The sequence below is a fragment of the Copadichromis virginalis genome, linkage group LG15 (assembly GCF_057382275.1).
Source record: "Copadichromis virginalis isolate Kocher_CV1m ecotype Utaka linkage group LG15, C_Virginalis_male_GT1.1, whole genome shotgun sequence".
Classification (NCBI taxonomy): Eukaryota; Metazoa; Chordata; class Actinopteri; order Cichliformes; family Cichlidae; genus Copadichromis; species Copadichromis virginalis.
In genome coordinates this window covers 22,719,321-22,737,210 of record NC_140632.1, presented here as the reverse complement: position 1 = coordinate 22,737,210, position 17,890 = coordinate 22,719,321, and the positions used below count along the sequence as shown (strand labels likewise).

Below are 17,890 nucleotides of genomic sequence, written 5' to 3'. Positions count from 1 at the left end.
GTGTTAGAAATTCTGTTTAAACAGTAATATATGGTTTGAAGTACCAAATGCCATTTGAAATATGATTTCTGTCTAACACATTACTATGGATGGAGTGCCAAAATAAATTAAATAAATACATCAATAAATAAAAATGGATTGCATTTATAATTTTTTTCAAGGCACCCAAAGTGCTTTATAATTCATTCACTCTCACATTCACACACTGATGCAGGCAAACCACAGTTGTAGCCACAGCTGCCCTGGGGCAGACCGACAGAAGCGAGGCTGCCATATCACGCCATCGGCCCCTCTGGCCAACACCAGTAGGCGGTAGGGTAAAGTGTCTTGCCAAAGCACACAACTACCAGGACAGAGAGAGCTGGGGGATCGAACTGGCAACCCATCAGTTACAGATGATCTTCCCAACCACCTGAACCATGGTCTCCCCCAAATAGCAAATAGTTACTTGCTTGAAATCACTGGGGTGACCACACAGTTGTACAACTGCACAGAAAAATAAGCTTGAGAACTTGGCTGAAGCAAAAAAACTGTGACTGTGGTTAAACAATAAGAATTCGGTGACAGGTCTTTCTGAGTTGAAAATCAATATCAGTATATAGCAAAGTAACAGCTTGCTAACAGTAATGATTTACTAAGTCATTCAGATTAACCTTTCTACTGCATTTTCCCACCCCCTTGTAGTGGATGTCTAGATTGGTCAACTAAGAAACAAAAAAAAGAAAGAAAAAGAACTTCAGTACCAAATGCTGGGTCAGTGAGTCGCTGTGTACAAAGAACTATCAGAGGACATTTTGTTTTATAATCATGGGGATATTAGATGTTTTTCTCCATTGCTTCAGTTACACATTCTTGTTGGGGGCTTTCACAGTTTTCCTGTTCATGTATTTAATCTCCCCTTCCAGTTTCAGTACCAAAACACATGGTAAGGAGCCTCCAGGACCCAGACCACTTCCGTTGCTTGGGAACCTACTTCAGCTTGACCTGAAAAAACCCTACAACACATTACTGGAGGTGAGTTTGTTTTTGCATTACTTTTCTTTTAGGTGGTTTTCAAGATTCAGCTCTACAGGGAGCTGCCTACATTTGTTTTGTTGGATTTGTGTCAAAGAATGAACTTTTTTCTGTTCTTAGTTATCCAAGAAATATGGATCAGTCTTCACGGTCTATCTGGGAACTAAAAAAGTGGTGGTCCTATCAGGATACAAGACAGTGAAGGAGGCACTTGTAGACTATGATGACGTGTTTGGAGACAGAAATCCACCGGAGATCATGCGTGAACTTAGTCAAGGACATGGTATGAAAAGTGACTATTATGCTACAATAAATGTATTTTTCAGAATCTAGTGTTAGTTAAACTACTTTGTAAAAATTTCATTTCAGGGGTTGCGTGGTCCAACGGCGATTCATGGAAAGAAATGAGGCGCTTTGCACTGACTAACCTGAGAGACTTTGGGATGGGCAAGAGAGCATGTGAGGACAAAATAATTGAAGAATGTCAATACCTCATCGAAGTTTTTAAGAAATTTCAAGGTAAAACTAATCACATTGTGTTGAGTTTAGTAAATAGTAAATAAACTGACATTTTTTCTAAAGTTCATGTGCTATTTTATTTCTGTTGTAACAGGAGAAGCTTTTGACACAACCCAACCAGTTAACTGTGCAGTCTCTAATATTATCTGCTCCATCATCTATGGCAGCAGATTTGAATATAATGATCCAGAGTTTAAATCTCTGGTAGATCGGACAGCCAGAATTGTTAGACTTAGTGGAAGTCCCTCAATACAGGTATCAATTCCTATTTTTTGAAGCTACGGAATTTTTAAAAGTACATAAACTGTATCAATTCAACAATGTTATTTAATCCCAAATATAAATGTGATGATTCACAGATCTTCGACATGTTTCCATCGCTCTTCAAGTGGACTGCGGACAGAAATGAAATACACAAAATATTTTCTGCCAATAAGAAACAAAACCAAACCATCTTCAGTCGCTTAAAAGAGACTCTGAATCCCCAGATGTGCAGAGGCTTTGTAGACGCCTTTCTGGTTCGCAAACAAAATCTGGAGGTTGGCATCTCTATCATCTTTCAAGTTGGTGTTCATGAATGTTTCACTGAAGCTCAGGGTGAAACTTTGTTCCAACTAGTGAAAAAATCCCAATCAGTGGGCTAAAATTCCTCCACATTGATTGAAAGACATTATCAGAACTGCTTATTTAGAAGTGGTTGATTGCAGTTCTAGATGCAAAGGGTGACACAACCATTTGTTAGGTTTAGGTGGTAAATACTTTTTTGCACAGAACAAGGTAGGTTTGGATAGTTTTTCCCCTTCATAAATGAAATCATCATTTAAAACCTGTAATTCATATTTACCTGGGTAAATACAAAATACTTTGCCTAAAATTAAAGTTTTTTGATGCTCTGAAACATTTATGTGTGATAACTATGCATAAAAATCAAGAGGAATTCAACAAAGGGGAAAAATACTTTTTCATGGCACTGTATATAAGACATTATGTCTATGTGAATTCTTTAGAGGTATTGCCTACACAGGGATTGGAAATACATGTAAAATCAGTGTTGGATAACTTCTTTTTTTGTACTACTGAAGCCCCTTAAACTTTATTTTAGTGACTTTGCCGTTAAATGTCTATGTGCAGGAATCTGGGATTACCAACAGTCACTTCCATAATGAAAACCTTTTGATGACAGTCATGCATCTGTTTGCTGCCGGCACTGAGACAACATCAACTACACTGAGATGGGGACTTCTGCTTATGGCCAAATATCCAAAAATTCAAGGTGAGAAGTCTAAGTAATCCACAACTTGCATATGCCAATTATTGTTTTTACTGAAAACAGACCATCACAGAAACAAAATCTGATCTTCATGGAGTTTTCAAGTATGGTGAAGTGTTTTAGTCTGCCTCATAGGGATGAAATGTGTACACTGTTCTTGACCTGCTCCCCTCAGGCAGGAGGCTCCGGTCCATTCGCACCAGAACCTCTCGCCACAAGAACAGTTTCTTCCCCTCTGCTGTTGGACACATGAACAATAACCACATGATTGTCCCCGCCACTAACACATGACCCTACGCTGTGTCACTGCTTCATTTCATGTTTGGCACTGATCACCACCTGCACTCATGTATATATCTTTCTACGTAGCACTCATAATTCTTATTCTCATGTATATATCTCATGTATATCTCATGCACATATCTTTCTTTCTACATAGCACTTTAATTCTTATTGTCTGCACTGAAGCACCGCAGCAATTTCCTAATGTTGTAAACCTCAACATCTGGCAATAAACCCATTCTGATTCTGATTCTGATTCTGTTCATACTCCAGATGAGGTCCAGGAGGAACTGAGGAGGGTCATAGGAGATCGACAGGTGCAGGTTGCTGACAGGAAAAATCTGCCCTTCACTGACGCCGTCATCCATGAGACACAGAGACTGAGCAGCATCAACCCCACTGCACTTCCTCACAAAACCACCCGAGACATCACTTTTCAGGGTCACTTTATCGAGAAGGTAAGACTGAATAACACAGCTACTATGGAAAACAAAGCTCAACAAAATACTCAACAAAGCTGTGGCCCATCAGGTACTTGGACTGGTTGAGGATAATAAGGACTGTGTGTAACATAACTAATTACTATAAGACATTATTATTTAACATACAGGAGGCATTTTCAGTTTGTGTATCAGAATCAGAATCAGAATCAGAATACTTTATTGATCCCTGGGGGAAATTATTTGTATTGTCATTTCTGCAGGGAACCACAATGTTTCCTTTCTTGACATCTGTCCTGCATGATCCCAACGAGTGGGAGAGACCACATAGCTTTTATCCTGCTCACTTCCTGGACAAAGAGAAAAAGTTTGTCAAAAGAGATGCTTTCATTCCATTTTCTGCAGGTTTGTGAGCTCCTCACTGTTAAGGTTACATCTGCTCATAGGAGAGCAATCAATTTTTCATGAATTCTCTCTTGCAGGTCGCAGGATTTGCCTTGCAGAGAGTCTGGCCAGGATGGAGCTCTTCCTCTTCTTCGCCACCCTCTTGCAGCATTTTTGTTTCACACCTGCTCCTGGAGTTTCAGGGGACGAATTAGATCTCACTCCAAGTGTGGGCTTAACACTCAGCCCTTCACCTCACAAACTGTGTGCTGTTTCCTGTATGTGATGAAGAGGTGTTCTTAACAAAGTTAAGGCCCAAGTGTAAGATTTCTAACATTTCTGTTCTGCTCAGTAAAGGTAATGTGCCATAGCAATATACTTCTGTTGGCCTGTTAAAGAATCCAGCTCAGTTTAATGCATAATAATAATCGCTTGTGTTTAGAAAGTGTTTTGAAACACTTTTGTGATCTAGAAAAAGAAAAAAACTGCTGTGTTGCTGCTTATGCTCCAAAGTTGATGTACTCCCCAGTCTCATGTACTAAAGGAGGTCTTATTTTAGTTTTAAATTAGTCCTTTCTGTGGGGTTTTATTATTTGTTATTTCAAAGCAATTCACATGATCTACAAAATTAAATAAACCACTTTTAAATTTTATTTTCAAGGTTTTTGTATAACCCAGTCTTATCCATTAATTTACCATCTACCTGTATAACAGTCTGAATAGTTAAAAATACTAGATAATAAAAATTATTCAACACTATGTGAACAATGGCATGACATTTTTTCACATGATACAAATTCTGAACAACAAACAAATGCACAATCTTCCCGCCCCAGTACTTCTACAGCACAATTACACCAAAACTACACAAGCAAACATATCGCCTCTGGCCGATGGCGCGATATGGCAGCCTCGCTTCTGTCAGTCTGCCCCAGGGCAGCTGTGGCTACAACCGTAGCTTGCCTCCACCAGTGTGTGAATGCGAGAGTGAATGAATAGTGGCATTGTAAAGCGCTTTGTGTGCCTTGAAAAGCACTATATAAATCCAATCCATTATTATTATTATTATTATTATTATTATTATATTGACAAAGTGGAGGGTAAAGTGATTCAGAACAAAATGGCAATGACCTCTTTCTGAGTTTCCTTTGTCCTAAATGCAAATATTGAGAACAAGGAGTTTTACAACAAGCCAGAGTTCAAAAAGCACCTCATCTATTTCAGTGGATCACTGCTAGACCATAAAACCCAGAAAAAATATGTGAAAGTCGTTTAAGTAACAAAAAGATGATAGGTGATGAATTCATAAATGTTAAAAGTTAAACTTTAAAGGGACAAAGCTTTCCATCGGAGAGCTGGGACAGCACTACCCCAACCCCTGAGTCCAAAACACCACCACAAAAGGCTTGTTGAGGTCAACCTGGATCAGGATGGGCACACATGAGAAATGTTGCTTCAGCCGATCGAAGGCTTGCTGAACGGAGGAGGACTACTGACACGACATGTGGAAGGCAGCAACACCGTTCAGTAGGCCGACCATGACGGCAATGTTCCTCAGCCTGCGGCCTGGAAAGTGGCCAACGACGGTGTGCTAGGCGTGAACAAGCTGGCCATGCCAGCCGAGGAGGATGTGGACCGGATGATGTAGGCCCAGACGAGGCAGGACCAGACAAGGCAGGTGGAGCTGCAGTCAACGGTGTGGAAACTAGTGGTGTGTGATACTGCATATTTTGGTATCGATGCGATACCATGTATGTAGCCGGGTGGAAGTTCGATATTATGGGACATGCCACTGGATGGCACTGTTTTTCTTTTGGGGTACCTCTGAGAGCGGAAGGGATCATGGGGATCTACGGAGACATGCATGAGTGCTAGCTTGCATTGGTTTTATGTGGGTGTGCAATGCCTTTTTTCGCTGCGTGATCTGTTTTGAACGCAAAGTGTGCAACAGTTAAGGCACCAGGAGTAGCTGCCACCAACTTCGCCGTTCGTCTCAGAGGGATCCATATTCCGTTTTCTGCTGGATTAATGCACTGAGAAGCCACTACAGTTATTTTTGCACTGCTAAGTTTTGTTTTATTTATGTTTGGGTTTATATCAGACACGAAATGACGCTAGATGTCCTTGAGTTCCAGATGCTGATAAAGTTGGGGAAATAACCTGCAGTAGCAGTGGGTTACCAGAGCACAAAGCTGTTACTGGATAGGAGCTGTCTGTAACAATTTTATTTCTTTATTTTTACAACCTTGTTATTTTCTTCTGAGCACTTACTTCATCATTCAGATTAAAAGAACCCCAAAGATAATCTGTGTTCTGGGCTGGTTAATTTAGCCAGGCTACATGTAAATACAGGCCAGTATCACCGATACAAATCTCAACAAATCTCATTTTCATGACCTCAAGCGTTTTTTGTGATGTTTCCTTTTTTATTATTAAATACTTAAAACCCAGAACATATTTGGCACAAAGTTTGTAATTAAATAGAAAACGCTTATAGAAAATGAATATTATCAATATTTATTAGAAAGATTTTTAATAAAAAGTCTACGCAAACCTCGACGACCTGACTGTTTCGTCTTTGCCAAAACCACAGCATTGCAAACAAGTCCGGAACTTAAAGTTTAGAATCGATCTCACCAGGCTAGTATCGATCCGATGCCGACCTGGTATTGGTACAATCGATATGTGGATCGATCCACTCACCACTAGTGGAAAATGCAGCTGCAGGTGACAGTGTGGAAACTGCAGGTGGTGGTACTGCAGGCAATGGCGTGGAAGCCACAGGTGATGGAGCAAGTGGTGGCAGTGCAGTCAATGGTGTGGAAGCCGTAGGTGGAGGATCTGGTGGGGCTGATGGCTGGATGAACTCCCTGGAGCCTCCAACAGAGACAGACAACTGAACGGGCCACTCCGATCCTCCAGCGGAGACAGCTGGTTCCGTTCTCCAGAACCCCCCAGTGGGAACAGAAGCAGGACCAGCAGGTGCGGAGACCCCTGGCAGCGACAAAACAGAACCAGCAGGCGTGGAGTCCTCTGGCAGCGATGATATGGCAGGAGGCCACTGTTATACTCGGAATTTGTTTTTAAAACCATGACTAGCCCTCCACTTCTACCTCAGCCCAGTCAGATGAAGATGTTCACACAACATGGCAAAACTGCATCTGAGACTTGACATCATACAGATGCACACAGACACGGATTCATAGTAAATGATGTCAGATGGTTTGAGCATGAACTGAGACTGCAGTTTGGGAAAGGCCTTGGTGGGGACTGTCACCAAACTGAGAACAAATGGCATGTAGTGCTTGCAGGGCAGACAGAGAACCTGAAGGGCCGTGCAACAAGGAGTGGGCTCACTTCTTAAAATTCTTTCCAAGTAATACATGCTTGGCACTGGTAATGTTATTAGAAAACAAAGCAAACAGTTGTATGCCTATATGCAAATGATACTCAGTTGTGTTTATCCATGAGGTCAGATCAAATCAAATAGTTAAACTATAGAATTAGCTTGAAAAGATAAAGGTCTGGATCACCACTATGTTTCTGTCTCTTAATTCAGACTAAACTAAAGAATCTGACTTGGCCAGGATATGCTCTTTAACAGTGATTATAGACTCTAAACTGCTTCCCTGTCATATGAAAAAAGGCCTCAAAGCCAGAATTAAAATAATTTGACTATGCAAGCTCCATCGTGTCTTAAACTCTCTCAGAGTGCAGGCTTACTTGAGGTTCCTGGAGTTTCCAAAAAAAGAGAGTAAGAAATGCCATCATCTCGCAGGCTCCTCTGTTGTGAAGCCAGTTCTCAGCAAGACCTGAATTTACAATATACAACACCTAAAGATGAACTTTGTTGTGAAGCAACATGATTGTAGGGTCTACCCTAAAATATAAAGCGCCTAGAGGTTTGGCGCTGTAGAAATAAAATTGAATTGAACCTAAGTGAATTTAAATTAATCTGAAAATTAAAATGCAATTACAGTTTTTGCCCGTTGCTTGAACACTATAAACCCATGCTTAGACTAAAGTAACACAACGTGAAGCTGTTGTTACCATACCTCAAACACATGTACCCCTACCTTAAACAAAAGCGCTGCTTTGCACCCCAGTACCAATTATGCAACACACCTACTCCCTCATGCAACACACATGGTCCTGCATGCTACACTCTATTTCATACATAAGACACTTCGCTCACAAAATGAAATCTCAGGGTGCCATTCGGAAAACACATGTATCCAAAATACAAAACACATCGGGTAATTGCAACCACTCAAATACACACCTGAAGGCACCTACTTGCAAAACCGAACACCAATTAGCCAACTACAAAAAGCCCTCAGCGTAGCCATTCCAAGAACTTTGCAAGCATGGATGGAGGGAGAGCAAGAGGATATTTACCCCGGTGCCTAGCGGGAGAGGACATTGCTTGCGATGTTGATGAGGTCCTGTGGCCAGACCCCAACAGACGGCGGGATCCATGAGCCCACTTATGCACAATTGTCATGGTTTTTTGTGTTTACAGTATAGTGTTTTTTCTATTGCAGTACTATTGTGTTGTTGTTGTTTTATTTGCTGTACCTGTATTCATGGTACTGCAATGTACAGTATTGAGTAGGTCTATTTGCGTTTATGGTTGTTTGGAAATGTGTCTCCTGTAAATGTGCCTTCTGAATAAACAATGGGAATCAAGGACTGCAGTGTTTTATGTACAGCAGACTAGTGTGTTCCCCCTGATCTGTGAGTGTTTGCATATGGTGCAGGTATGTGTCATTTTGTCAACAGAGTTACATTTTGACAAAGGAATGTTAGGTTTTGACAGCAGAGTTTAGGTTTTGGGAGTAGAGTTCCAATTTGGCACAGATGTGAATAGTATATTTCCCAGTGTTGTGTCATGTGTACTTGTGTGTACAGTTTTGGCACAGCGAGCGGGGTTTTGCAAAATGTGTTCAAGCAGTGGGCAAAAACTGTAATAGAAAATTAAAGCTGGGCTGAAAATTTGTTCAGCTTCACCCTTTATGAATATTGGAAGATGTGTCAAGGTAAATGATTCTGATTCTTTCCAATATTCATCTTCATCTGGAAGCAGTTTTCTGTCATAAGAAGCATGTCCATTTTCTTTGATTTCCATATGAGTTATATACAATATAGAAAGCATTTTCAGTTTGTGTTTTGTAATTTCATCAGGGAACCACATTTTTTTCTCTCTTGACATCTGTCCTGCATGATCCCAACGAGTGGGAGAAACCACACAGCTTTTACCCTGCTCACTTCCTGGACAAAGAGAATTAATTTGTCAAGTGAGATGCATTCATTCCCTTTTCTGCAGGTTTGTGAGCTCAACTATCACTGTTTAGGTTACATTGATGAAAGTAGTTCTCTCTTGCAGGTCGCAGGATTTGTCTTGGAGAGAGTCTGGCCAGGATGGAGCTCTTCCTCTTCTTCACCACCCTCCATTTCCATTTCACTCCTGCACCTGGAGTTTCAGAGAATGAATTAGATCTGACTCCAGCTGTGGGTTTTACTCTCAGCCCTTCACCTCACAAACTGTGTGCTGTTTCCAGAATGTGAGGAACAGATATTCTCTAAAAACATATCTTGCTCTGGTTAAAAGATTCACCTCAGTTGTGTCATGATCCTGGGCCATGTTGGCCCAGCAGTCTTAGTATTCATGTCTTTTTGTATTTTGTTCCTTAATTGATTTCCCCTTGTGACTTTTATCCCCTGTGTGCCCCTCTATGTATCTGTGAGCCCTCGTCTCCCCTCATGTTTTATTCCATGTTTTCCCCAGCCTGTTATGTCTGTGTTCTCCCCGTGCTCTCTCTCCTCCTGTCTGAACCTCTGTGTACTTCCTGTTTTACTTTGACAGTCTCCTGTCAGTGTTGCATTTACTCCTGCCGTGTCTTGTTATGATTATCAGTGTCACCGGTGTTCCCCGTGTGTTCCCACTTCCCTCGTTAACCCTCTGTGTATTTATGTCTGCGTCTCCCTCAGTTTGGTGTCGTGTTCTCCCTCATGCTGTGTGCGATTCTCCCCGTGTCTCCTGGTATGCATTATAATTAGCTTTTCCCAGTTTAGTTTTGTATTGCTTGTGTTCTATTTTCCAGCAATAAAGCTGTGCTTTTGAGTTCAAGTTCTGTCCCCGTGAGTTTGCGTTTGGGTCCAATCCCCGCCTGCCACACAGCCAAAACATGACAAGTTGTTTCCAAAATGATCTGACTCCAGTTGTGGGCATTACTCTCAGCCCTTCTATTCACAAATTATTTGCTGTTTCCCAAATGTGAGGAAGAGATGCTCTTTAAAAGCTGTTGTTGCCCTGTGAAAATAAATCAGCCCAGTTTTTTTTCAGAATATTGCCTTCTGTCATTTTGTGTCCTTTATTTCAGAGTCACTGATTTACAAAATGTTTAGTTAATTTGCTCCTTTTTGTTTCAATGTAATTTTATTAGCCCAGTCTCATGTAGGTAAAGATGTCACATTTGCCTGTTTGCTTTAGAACAGTCTCTGAATAGCTGTCTGTAAAGTTTTGACTGACAATAAAGGCAGAATGTTTTGATCACTTAAAAATGCTACATCAGCACATGTATCATTTTCTCACTTGCTCTTAAAGATAATAATAATAATAATAATAAATGTTATTTATAAAGCACCTTTCAAGACACCAGAGGACACTATACAATAGATAAAAACACATAATAGAACAATGGCAAAAGCACAAGATAAAATTAACAAACAGTGGGTTGACAGTGAATATGCAGATTTGAACAGATGGGTTTTGAGTTTTTAACTGGGGGAGAAAACCAATGTTTCTTATATCTGGGGGTAGAGAGTTCCACAGCCTGGGAGAAATGTTCCCTCTAATTTTTCATGTGTCTGAAGCGAACACACAAACTCCCTGAGCGGTCCCTTGGACCACTGTGAGCAACAGCAGACATGTGCACTGTGGTCACACCAGCATCGAATCCATCCAAGTTACATGGTTTATTAATCAAATTACAGCATTTACGTTTATGTTAGACTACTTTTAATTAAGTGCTTTAGTCTATTTACAATGAAAATTTTAAAAAAAATCTTCATATATATATATATATATATAACATCTTACGGTTGCAGCTGAGCTTGTGGTTGTACATAGAAATGTCCTTCTAGTTGCTTCAGATCCAAGTACAATTTTAATATTTGCATATTTGCACAGTCCAAAGTACCAGTTTGTTCACAGTAATGGTTTACTAGGTCGTTCATTTGGAACCTTTCTACTAAATCATCCCACCCCCTAGTACTTATTGTCTAGATTGGGCACCAAAGAAAAAATCTAGTTTAGTACCAAATGCAGAGTCAGAGAGTGTCCCTGTAAAAAGAACTCTCAGTGGATATTTGGTTTGAAAACCATGGGGATATTAGATGTTTTTCTCCATTGTTTCAGTTACACATTCTTGTTGGGGGCTTTCACAGTTTTCCTGTTCATGTATTTATTCTCCCCTTCCAGTTTCAGTACCAAAAAACATGGTAAGGAGCCTCCAGGACCCAGACCACTCCCCTTGCTTGGGAACCTGCTGCAGCTGGATCTGAAAAAACCCTACAACACATTACTGGAGGTGAGGTAGTTTTTGTATTATTTTTCTTTCAGGGTGTTTTGTAGATTCAGCTCACCAGGTAACACATTTGCCTTTGTTTTTCTGTCCCTAGTTATCTAAGAAATATGGATCAGTCTTTACTCTCTATCTGGGACCCAAAAAAGTGGTGGTCCTGGCAGGATACAAGACAGTGAAGGAGGCACTTGTCGACTATGATGACGTGTTTGGAGACAGAAATCCACTGGAGATCATGCGTGAACTCACTCAATCACATGGTATGGAAAATGACTATTATGTAGGGTTGCTATTTTTTTAACTATGAAATAAGAGACACTCTGTTATGTCAGAAACACAATGCACAACCCTCTGGACATAGTGTAAATATGCAGTGTATGTGACATTACAAGTAATGGTCAATATATGTGACATTTAAGGTAGACTAAAAGGACGAATCAGTTGGCAACCCTAATATTATGCTACAATAAATGTATTTTTTCACACAGTTACACTTTGAGGTTAATCTATCTTAGGTAAACTATTTTGTAAAAATTTCATTTCAGGGGTTGTGTGGTCCAACGGCGATTCATGGAAAGAAATGAGGCGCTTTGCACTGACTAACCTGAGAGACTTTGGGATGGGCAAGAGAGCATGTGAGGACAAAATAATTGAAGAATGTCAATACCTCATCGAAGTTTTTAAGAAATTTCAAGGTAAAACTAATCACATTGTGTTGAGTTTAGTAAATAGTAAATAAACTGACATTTTTTCTAAAGTTCATGTGCTATTTTATTTCTGTTGTAACAGGAGAAGCTTTTGATACAACCCAACCAGTTAACTGTGCAGTCTCTAATATTATCTGCTCCATCGTCTATGGCAGCAGATTTGAATATAATGATCCAGAGTTTATACTTCTGGTAAAGAGAACATCCAGAATTGTTAGACTTGGTGGAAGTCCCTCAATACAGGTATTAATTGCTACTTTTTGAAGTATATTCACTGACAGTATTATTTATTTTGCTTTGCATAAAGCATTACTTTGTCAACTTTGACAGATCTTTGACATGTTTCCATCGCTCTTCAAGTGGACTGGGGACAGAAATGAAATACACAAAATATATTCTGCTAATAAGAAACAAAACCGAGCCATCTTCAGTCGCTTAAAAGAGAGTCTGAATCCCCAGATGTGCAGAGGCTTTGTGGATGCCTTTCTCGTCCGCAAACAAAATCTGGAGGTTGGACTGTCTATCATCTTTCAAGTTGGTGTTCTCGGATGTTTAACTGAAGCTCAGGGTGAAATTGTGCATGTTCCTGCCCAAAACTGTAGCTGTGTGTTCATAGAACTTTGAAATGTATCTGAAACCTCTGTTGATTTGCAACTCAACTAAACTTTAGGATTAGAATGATTTGAGTGACTTTTCTGTTAAATGTCTATGTGCAGGAATCTGGGATTACCAACAGTCACTTCCATAATGAAAACCTTATGATAACAGTCATGAATCTGTTTTCTGCCGGCACTGAGACAACATCAACTACACTGAGATGGGGACTTCTGCTTATGGCCAAATATCCAGAGATACAGGGTGAGAAGCCTAAGTAAAAAAAGACAAGATCAAGTGAACCACAAAGCTTTTATGTATTTATTTAGTATAAGTGAAGTGTTTTAGTCAGGTAATGGGGATGTGTCCACTGCACTCTTTTATGCTTCAGATGAGGTCCAGGAAGAGCTGAGGAGGGTCATAGGAGATCGACAGGTGCAGGTTGCCGATAGGAAAAACCTTCCCTTCACTGACGCCGTCATCCATGAGACACAGAGACTGAGCAGCATCATCCCCACTGCACTTCCTCACAAAACCACCCGAGACATCACTTTTCAGGGTCACTTTATTGAGAAGGTAACACTAACACACTTACTATGGAAAACCGAAGATATACCAAAGAAATATCTTGATGGAAAAAATAAATGCAATATGAACAATGTCCTTTCAAGTTGGGGCCATGATACATGACGACAGGCAGGTCAGCCTAAATGCAGACAAAGGCATAGGCATTGCTTCTACTGATTTACCTGTCAGCAGGAAACTGAAGCTTACAGGGAGGTTGGCAGGAAAACTGCTGCCAGCAAAAGAAAGCTTTAAAATCATACAGGCAAGAATTACACAAGTTATCGTAAAAAAACAACTAAAAAACAACAAAAGCACCTTGCAAAACTTTGTAAAATGTGAAACTGGAGAATAGATTATGTGCCTTTTAGTGTGCTGTTCTGTTTTTCGTGATAATATTGTACAGATTCACAATGCTCTTTTTCTTTTAGATATTTTTTTCTGGCAATTTTGCCTTTATTGGATTATGTAGCAGTTAACGTAGACAGGAAACTGGGAAGAAAGAGGGGAAAGACACACAGCAAAGGGCTGCAGGTCAGACTCACACCTGAGCCTTCTTTCTCCAGCCATGTAGCTGCCTGCTCACCCACTGAGCTAAAGTGGCACGCCAACAATCCTCCTTTTAAAACAGCATGTAAAAAAGAAGCTAAAGTGAGTGCAGAACCAATTAATAATTATAAAGAGCAGAAAAAAGCAAAATGCATATGATGGATTCTAGTTTGAACACTCTGGAGACAAAGTAAGAGAGGCAAAGTTGAGATTGTTTGGACATATGCAGAGTGGGGGAATTAAGGATTTTGGACAATGGTGAAGACAGAGCAGCCAGGCAGGAGGAAAAGATGAAGACCACAGAGAAGATGTATTTAAATATTGAAGAAGGAGGACATGCAGAAGGTTAATGTGAAAGAACAGGGTGCTAAAGGGAATAGCTGAAAGGAAAAAAAAAGAGGAAGTTGCCTGCTGTTCACAATAATATTAGAAAAAAAGTGCAAGAACGACATGCAGGCCATCAAACGCATTAAGTAAATAAATGCTGATTAATTTGACAAAAGACACCATTATAAAGGATTACATCAGAGGGAAGGCTCAGGCTGAGCAGTTTAGAGACAAATTCAAAGAGCCAAGATTGAGATTATTTATACATTTGTTTGAGGAGGGATATTAAGCATGTTGGACAATGGTGAAAAGAGAGCAGGCAGGAGGAAACATGAAGATAGCAGTGCAGGAAGACATGCAGGAAGACAGTGTGACAGAAGAGGGCGCTAAAGGCAGCAGATGAATAATAAAAAAAAAAAAGAAGAATTACAACACTGTTATAGAAGAATGCAAGTATTTTCACCAATATGCTGCTGATCACAGCCTATATGCAAAGGGAAAAAAATGCTGATCAATTAATCTGTGTTGCAGCTAATCTGGATTTGTATTTCCCTCTTGTCTGGATACCCAGCTGATTCAAATACTCCACCTTGAGTAATAAACTGTGATTTTCTGGGGCGACCGAAAAACAAATTTAAAGTTAAATAACAAAATGTCCTTTTACTACCATAAAAATATAGAATATAGAATTTTTTAGTAATTACACAATGGAAAATGTATCGAATTTTATGGTAGAATAAATTAAAATAAATGGGAAATTATGTAATGAAATATCACCCATAAAAAAGTTTAAAAATATATATATATATACTGTTGTTAAACTAGTAACTGGATTTGTATTCTACAGTGTTTTTGATTGTACTGTAAAAGGGGTTGTCATGTCTATCTTTACTTAAGTAGAATGTATATTTAATATTTCTTCACTGTTAAAAAGGTATTTAACATAAAACTATTGAATTTACCCTTTAAAGATATTCTGAAAATGGCTTGTAACATACTGTTAATATCAAGTATTAACATGTCTGATCATGCTGATCAGACAGCCATTGACCATAACCCCCCTCATTACCTTTGCTAGAAGAAGTTTGACATTAGTAACATAAGTAACTTCTGTAAGCTATTAAAATGTATCATATAAAAAGCATTTTCAGTTTGTGTATTGTAATTTTTGCAGGGAACCACAGTGTTTCCTCTCTTGACATCTGCCCTGCATGATCCCAACGAGTGGGAAAGACCGCACAGCTTTTATCCTGCTCACTTCCTGGACAAAGAGAAAAAGTTTGTCAAGCGAGATGCCTTCATTCCATTTTCTGCAGGTTTGTGAGCTCAGCCATCACTGTTTAGTTTACTTTGACTCACAAGAGAGCCAGAAATGTTTCATGAATTCTCTCTTGCAGGTCGCAGGATTTGCCTCGGAGAGAGTCTGGCCAGGATGGAGCTCTTCCTCTTCTTCACCACCCTCCTTCAACATTTTCGTTTCACTCCTGCACCTGGAGTTTCAGAAGAAGAGTTAGATCTGACTGCAGTTGTGGGCATTACTCTCAGCCCTTCACCTCACAAACTATGTGCTGTTCCCTGTATGTAAGAAGGAGGCAGTCTAAACAAAGTTGTCCTATCTTCTCAATCCTTTTATAAAAATGAGTTCTTTTGGGTAGTTTCTTGTTTGGTTGGGGGTTTTTTTTATCAGCCCTTTATTTCATTTCTACAACATTTCAATCCTCCGATTTTTATGAAAATATGAGCATATGGTTCTGTTTTTAGTTATCATAGTTATCATAGGCATATGGATCGGCCTTTACAAACTAATGAAGCCCAACTCATTGTAACCATTTGGGCTTCATTGATACGTGTATGCTTTTGCATGAGCTGGAGATGGGCACCCTTCTTTGCCAAGGTTGTTAATCTTGTCAAACTGCATGACACACTGACAGACAGAGAAGACTGAAAATGACCATTCTGCAGATCCAACATCTAGAACATGGAGAGTGGAATATGAAAACAAATCTAACCAGTTAACCGGCATTTTACGTCCCAGGGCCTAGCTAATAAGAAACAATGTAAATAGGCTGAACATTCACGTTTTCGCACAGGCTTGGATTTTTTTTCCCCTTAATAATAAAACACAGAAACTTTAGAAAATGCACTTTGTATTTACTTGTGTAAACAGCACTGCCGTTTCACTCCTGCACCTAGCATTTCAAAGGATGAACTCCAACTAGTACCCTCATTCCTTCACCTCACAAACTTGATGCTATTTCCTGCGTGTGATGAAGTTGCATTTTTTTCCAAAGTTGTCCTACCCTGACGCCTGTCAAGGAATTCAGCCTTTAGTGCTTTCTGTTTTTTTCTATTCTTTGTTATTTCAGAGAAGCTCACATGAAGTGCGAAATGAAATAAACTGATTTTGAAGAACAAGACTGCCTTTTCTTCTTACCTGTAAATCTCCACCTTGTTCTTTGGTGAGAGGTCCAAATGGTCCTGTTTTATGTAGTTTAGCATCACACAAATGGATCATATACTAGTATAGAGACATATGAGAGGAATGAAGTGATTTATTTTGAAAGTGTTTTAATGCAGATATGCTCATCCTCCATCAGGGAAGTAACAACAAGACAAGAGACAAGTTTTTTTTGGTTTTTTTTTGTCATAGTGTACCTGTCCATGGTTAACGTTTTTATTTAAAGAATATTCATTTCAAAAACAATTCAATTCAAAGCAATGTTCAACTTTGAGATATGAGATCTTTTATAAATATTCATGACATATTTTTATGCAGTATCTATAATTTGAAGAAAGTATCTGTCGTTATTGTAGTGTTAGAAATTCTGTTAAAACAGTAAGACATAATTTGATGTACCAAATGCCATTTGAAATGTGATGTCTGTTGACTGAAAAAGAGCGAAACCTAGGTTGCTTGGGTTTAGTTACTTTCTTGCAATCATTGGGGTGACCACACAGGTGTACAAGTACACAGGAAAATACACCTGAGATTTAAAAAGAAAGCTATGTCCTAAACTGTAACAGCTTAACTCTATATTGTATTTATTTCTTATAATTTAATACAAACTTGGGTTTTGTGATTTAAATAAAAATAAAAAGTATTTTTATATATATATATATATATATATATATATATATATATATATATATAGAGAGAGAGAGAGAGAGAGAGAGAGTTCTCATAAATCACATTTAGTGAGAAGCAGGATAAGTAATGCCGTAGCTGGCATCTTTCAAGCCGGTGAAGCTTCTCTAAAGAAAGAGATGACATCTGGGAGACTACTAGGGCCTTATAAACAGCCAGAGGTTGGATTGTGTCAGTATTTCTGTTTTTAGTCATTATCATTTCACTCAAATACATTCATTGCTTGATAATATTTGAGCAGTATGCTGTTTTATATGTAAGTGGAATTCATACAGAATCTTTCTACTGTATTTTTCCACCCTCGTCTGCTGGCTGTCTACAGAAAAAAAAAACAACTTTAAACCAAATGCTGCTCATCTATTTTATCTCCTCTTCCAAGAGTCCACCTATAGCTGCCCCAGAGGTGAATTCACTTTTTCCTGTCTATGCATTATACATTTATCTAGACAAGACTAAGTGCTTTAAGAAAAGCAACCAGCTTTTAATTTCCTGGACTTGTGGTCATAGAA

General features: G+C 39.3%; 2 protein-coding genes across 4 annotated transcripts; both read left to right on the top strand.

The window, feature by feature from the left end:
- Window positions 1–729: 729 nt before the first annotated feature.
- LOC146692431 (cytochrome P450 2K1-like) lies at window positions 730–9,497 on the top strand. 2 transcript variants are annotated; one of them, XM_085432518.1, is made up of 9 exons: window positions 730–1,014; window positions 1,135–1,297; window positions 1,384–1,533; window positions 1,628–1,788; window positions 1,893–2,072; window positions 2,665–2,806; window positions 3,359–3,543; window positions 3,789–3,930; window positions 9,296–9,497. In XM_085432518.1, the coding sequence occupies exons 1-9, from the start codon at window positions 808–810 to the stop codon at window positions 9,475–9,477; spliced, it is 1,512 nt and encodes a 503-aa protein (XP_085288644.1). In that variant the 5' UTR covers window positions 730–807; the 3' UTR covers window positions 9,478–9,497. The 2 variants fall into 2 exon arrangements, with proteins under 2 accessions (XP_085288644.1, XP_085288643.1); XM_085432517.1 differs by lacking the exon at window positions 9,296–9,497 and adding an exon at window positions 4,008–4,668.
- A 1,692-nt stretch (window positions 9,498–11,189) lies between these two features.
- LOC146692430 (cytochrome P450 2K1-like) lies at window positions 11,190–16,651 on the top strand. 2 transcript variants are annotated; one of them, XM_085432514.1, is made up of 9 exons: window positions 11,190–11,501; window positions 11,593–11,755; window positions 12,041–12,190; window positions 12,285–12,445; window positions 12,533–12,736; window positions 12,919–13,060; window positions 13,188–13,372; window positions 15,411–15,552; window positions 15,634–16,651. In XM_085432514.1, exons 1-9 carry the CDS (start codon window positions 11,295–11,297, stop codon window positions 15,819–15,821), a joined length of 1,542 nt encoding a protein of 513 aa, XP_085288640.1. In that variant the 5' UTR covers window positions 11,190–11,294; the 3' UTR covers window positions 15,822–16,651. The 2 variants fall into 2 exon arrangements, with proteins under 2 accessions (XP_085288640.1, XP_085288641.1); XM_085432515.1 differs by having other exon boundaries at window positions 11,191–11,501; window positions 12,533–12,712.
- Window positions 16,652–17,890: the final 1,239 nt, after the last annotated feature.